A 6,000-nucleotide genomic window follows, 5' to 3' on the forward strand; every position below is an offset into this window, starting at 1 on the left:
AAGAGCCTAACAAACCATAATAGATGATCTAAATATACAAAAATATAAATGAATAATAAATACTTTGCATTGCTTTGTTTTGCAGACTTTAATTGTTTCTTAAGTTAAGAATTGGTCTTTTTCTAGATAAAAAATACCTAACCTACCCTGTCTACCACCTACTAAACTAAATTAGCCGTATTTCTTTCTAAATGCATTCTCATTTGAGTTTTAAAAAAATTCCAAATAAAATTTGTCCTGAAATACGTACTTATATTATAAACAATTTCTTATTTAAAGTATCGTTTATAATCGGATCAAAACTATAATTATTAACATTTCTAAAAGTAAGATTTAGTGTTAAATGCATAATAATTAAAAAATACTTTTCATCATATGATTGTATTCATTAATAATGATATTATATCATTCGTTGCAATATAATTAAATGTTAGATATGTCTATCGTAGAGTTTAAATCTAATTCCTACAGAAAACTATTTGAATTATAACAAAATAACGTATATTTTGAGTATCTAGGAAATAGGACCAAGGTAAATTTTGTAGTAAGTCATCTATACAAAGCAGAGTTATAAAAGAATTACAAAAAGTTCTACAATACTATCCTTCGATAATAAAACTTTAATAAGAATTGGTTCGGTAAGGCGATACTCAAAGAAAATAGAATCTTATGGATTCAAATGTAAGATTTGTTAGGAACTCTCAGTATACGATTTAAAAGACAAACAGATATAACATATGTAAAATATTTAATCTATTAATATATAAATGTAAATTATATTGACATATCGGATCAAATTATTATTTTTATGAGTTTTATAGTCGTAAAGTAATGTATTATTATATTTTCAAATTAATGTATAGTTTTATTATTCCGGTAAACACAATGATTTTTAGTACATAATTTTTTTACTTTCTATAAAATGTATCTATACAATAATTCGTCATTTTGAAAATTCAAATTCTTAACAAATAAATTTTATTATAATAGATAGCCAATTTTTGAGATTTTTTATATTTTGATTCTTTGTATATGCACAGCAACGAAAAAAGAAGGTAAGATGTATATAAATGTAAATTGTATTATCACTTTATATTTTTAGAAATTTTATTGATAAGAAAATTAATTTGTAAAAAGAATTTTATGGTATTTATATTACATTTTATATTAAGTTTTGCTGGATACATTAAATTATCTAATAAAAAGTAGATATCTTAAATATTTATCTTTAGCATTCATTTACCTATCTAAACATACAACCAACCCTCCAAACATTGCCTACGTAAGTATCTTTTTTTTTTCTTAAACGCCTTCTTAACGAATATTAGAAATTATCAATAAAATGTATATTACACATACTATAAATTAAATTAAAGCACTTCTTTGTTTTCTACATTACTCTATATTTTAATCAGATATTTTATTGATCTATCTTAAAATGAGTCTTGAATTCATATATTTTTAATATACTGTTCATGTTCACTATGCAATATTCATTATTGTTAGTCCATTACAAATTTTCAATTAACATTAATATATAAATATCTATAATTTATTAAAGAATTGCAGCTTTTATTTTCATATTTGAACTAGTTTTTTTCTAAAAAATACCACTTACATGTATGGCTTAACGCTATTGAATTTGCGATTTTATGAATATTAAGATACAATATTTTGGATCTAGTATTTTCTGAACCTGGATCAGGGTGCTTAAAGCCGTGAATACAGATATATATTTTATAGGATTTTGAAAAGCCTAGGATGTGTCAGTCATCATAGTTCAAAAAAATGGTTCGGTTATATAAGAGGGAGATAAATGTATAGATTAGAATTTTAATTGAACTTTAGATAAGGTTTGTTAAATATGATCGAATTGTCACAAAAAGACAATCAATTTTATCTAATTAAACTATATAAATCTTAATTTTACATTTCTAATATTTTTCTTGTTATTTAAATTAAATATATCAATTTCTTTTCTGAGTAACAATTTATTTTTGTTTTGTGTTGTAATTAAATTTATAAAAAATGAAATGTTTCTTTTATTATAGATTTTCTTGTTTTATATATAATTTATACAATTATAATGGGTTTTATATAATATTACCAAATTTTAATCAAATAAATATAATATAATATATAATAGGGTTTTTGTAGATTACATTATAGTTTCTAATTCAAATTTTAAATAGATAAAATGCACAAGAAGGCGAATTATTAATTAATGTTGTAATAATAATATGGAAATAGTTGTGTGTTAATGTGATATTTATAGAAAACTATTTAAACAAAAAAAAAATAACATAATTTAACGCTTATTGTTTAAGATAATTGTACGTAAAGGGTATTATTTATAAAATATATATTCTCAACCTTCCGTGCTGAATTTTTTTTTCTTGCAAGTAAGAGGTGGGGAGAAACCTTACATAAAGACCAATGGGATTTGGTTATGATCCTCATTCAACTGGTACTGTGAGATTCTTACTCACTAAAACTCCCTCCATACAACTTGCCGGTGCAGCAAGCTCCGTCGTACCATTGGACTTTAACTCCAGGAGAACACTTTCCATTTATACCTCAAAGCAAATATATTTTACAAGCATAGTTATCTATAACCCGAGGAGAGACATTATCGTACTGACTCAAAGGTCCCTACAATCATCTGTATTGCACACGGCTCCTTATACGACCACATCCCCAGCCCGCCGTTTTTATTGGGCTGCGTTGACAATCAGTCTCCCACTAGTTTCGGCCACCGTGTTACAGAATCATGTAGGATATGGTCCACGAGACCTTCTATTGCCCTACATCGTCTAGTCTCTTGGTTAGCTCTAGGATCCCACTCTAGAGTGCACCAGCTATGGGCTCCAACTAGGCCGTACCTATTTGATACTTTTATGTATCATTAAGTTACCAAAGGGTGATACTGCTTTTGGGCTTTGAGGTGCGTTATACACTAGATGCTAATTATCTTGTGTCTGGACACACACAAGTTTCATTGAATCAACTTAATGATTATCGTGGACATTTTCATCATCTGAGTTGTTCCAACTGCATCATAGAAAGTAGTTACAATTTTGGTGCCCCTAGGAATCGAACCCAGCCATTGCTCAATGGAAGCATAGCATTCTACCACTGTGCTAAGGGCACCTCCCGTTTTGTATATCCGAAGTGAAGTCACTCGTGACGCGATTTGAGGTATAAATGAATGTGTTTTCTTGGAGCCAAAGCCTACTGGATACGGCAAAGTTTGCTGCTCCGGCAAGTTTTATGTGGAGGATTTTAGTATGTAAACTTCACAGTACCAGTGTGATAAGGATCACTTTTTAAATCTCTCTAAATCCTTTTAAAGTTTCTCCTACCTCTTACTTGCATAAAAAAATTCAAACATAAGTTTGTAATCTGAAACCTATAATATCATTTTTTTTTGGTAGTTATGGATTATGTGAGTTAAGGAATGCAGCTTTATTTTAAAATTTAACATTATGATGAATTAAATAAAACTAGTAGATTAAAAATGACTTTTATGTTGCATTTATTGCGAACTTTTATTTAAGTAAAATTATTTTGAGTTTTGATACAAAAACAAAACTTTTTCTTTGAAAAATAATCCTCAAATAGTAATAATATAACATCTAGAATATATACAATGACTTATAGAAAAATTCATATAAATTAATGTGCTAGGTATGATATTTACATGATTTTTGTCTATATAAAATATATATATATATATAGCGTTTCTGATCTATAAACCTACTTTTTAATCGTATCATATATAAACGGATTAAATTTTACATAAACACTTACTTGGAAAGCTATTACGAAAAAAACTTATGTAATATTAATGATATTATTAAAAGAAATAACGGATTATAAATTTAAAAAGTTAAGGTAATTTTAAAGCTCGAAATATATATATTCAATTAAATCGAAACAGTATATTTAATTTACTTATTACTGCTCTTCAACAATTTATTTAGCTACAATGTTGTTTATTTGTTAAGTTAATGGGTCATTTTACATTATCATCAGATATTTAAACAATATTATTTTGTAATATTTGCGGATTTACAGATTTAAAATTAATAATTTTGTTTATATAATTTTTTTTGATAGTAGAATAAGCAAATACGTAACATGGCATCAATATTGCATAAAATTATAAACAACTCACGTGATCAAACAATTTTTTCACATCTTTGTCAAATACATAATGTATTGCATTGAATTTTTTCGTAATTTCTAGCGTGATAGTAATTTATTTTATTGTATCTGATGTTTTCTTATTACTAGTCTCTACATTTAATGTCTAATCGAATTATCAGAATAAAACAAGACTATGTAAGTATTAACAAGAAAAATATAAAATTAACGAGCTTTTAATTATTTGTTATTTTATAGAAGTCAAATTTGACTAAAATTCACTTTCAATATTGCACAAAAAATTATTTATTTTGACAGTAAAATTGATATTCATAAACATTTAATTAAAATTTAAAATTCAGAACTAAAAAATAACATACAGTAGCATATAATTGATGCCTTATGTGCTAAAAAAACTTCTCCCATGATTTTGAATGTTTATAGTAAGAAAATAGTTCTTAATTTATTTGCTAGTATTTATATTCAACTGTTTTAAAGTATAACATATAAATTATCTTAAAATTTTTTATCAGATGACATTCGGCTTGAGTTACTTGGCAGTTGTCATTTGGACTAAAAATTCAGTAAATAAATAAACCCATGTTTTCTAATGACAGTTTTGCGTACAACAATATTTATAAGAAATTTATTGGCATGCTCATGTATAGTTATTTTTTACAAAATTTAGTGGTTTTTTGTGCAGAAATTGTATATGTTCTTCCTTTTGGAGATAAATATGTAGATATTTATATAGGCCTAACCGACAGCAAAATACCAATAGTCTACATAATAAAAGAGCCTGTATGTTTTGATAATGATAATAGTGCAATTGTTAAATATAATGAAACATCAAAAAGGCAAAAAACTTTAGAAACACATTATTTTAAACGTGTTACTTCTGATCAAACTATGATTCTTAGACAAATTTTAAATTGTCATGAAATGCTAAAAAATGAAGATATTAAGTTAATTGATTTATTTATAAGAAGTAAAGTTATTTTGATGACAACAATTCAACACGATTTAGAACAGGCCTGTTCTATTAATTTAATAAAAACAAACGATTTACAAGTTGTAGACTCGATTTCAACTAGTGGTAAACTTAAACTTGACTTTCATAGATCTATGGAAATATATTATATACAATGGTCAACTATATATAATAGACTCAGTAATAAAAAAGAAATAGATGTTGATAATCGATGTATAAACCCTCTATTGAGATCTGAGAAAACTTGTTATTTAAACAAAGAAAATGTTGATATTTCTTTTGATGAACTATCATGTTCGCAAAACAAAAAATTGAAAACAGAAAAAGTTATATCAAAAATTGAAGATATTTCAAAAAAAGATCTGGAAGAAAATCAATTTAATTTGGGTAACTCAGACGAAGAGCTAAATTTCGAAGATCTAATTAAACAATACGAAGAATTGGATTTATCCTCCATAAATTCAGAATCTGACGATTCTATGAATTAGAATAAAAGTATATGCACGATTTTTTATTTCTATAATAAACTGACAAACATATTATGCAAAAAAAATTATAAGTATAAATAAATTTTTTATATCTCAAAGTAACAAATTCTTTTTTTTTGAATCATTAAAAAAAACTTATTAGTTCTATTTGTAAAATATTTTAAATTTTGTTTTAAATGAAACTTTAGTAAATCTTGTATGTTTTATAAAACTTTCGCAGTAAATTAAAGAAAAAATATAGTTTCTTAATTATTAAACATTTTGTATCAGTGTTGGTTTAATCGTAGCATGTTTTTAGAATTTATTTTAGGAAAAAATTTTACATTATTAGAATGCACATCATGTTCAAAACAAACAATTTAAATCTTTGTCTAA

The 6,000-nt window shown here is 25.3% G+C and overlaps 1 protein-coding gene across 1 annotated transcript; it reads left to right on the forward strand.

Annotated features, from left to right (window-relative positions):
- Positions 1 to 4,800: 4,800 nt before the first annotated feature.
- On the forward strand, positions 4,801 to 5,625 carry VNE69_12001 (uncharacterized protein; the record flags this gene model as incomplete). Its single annotated transcript, XM_065475089.1, has 1 exon — positions 4,801 to 5,625. One exon carries the CDS (start codon positions 4,801 to 4,803, stop codon positions 5,623 to 5,625), a length of 825 nt encoding a protein of 274 aa, XP_065331161.1.
- Positions 5,626 to 6,000: the final 375 nt, after the last annotated feature.

Source organism: Vairimorpha necatrix, chromosome 12 (assembly GCF_036630325.1).
Source record: "Vairimorpha necatrix chromosome 12, complete sequence".
Taxonomy (NCBI): Eukaryota; Fungi; Microsporidia; family Nosematidae; genus Vairimorpha; species Vairimorpha necatrix.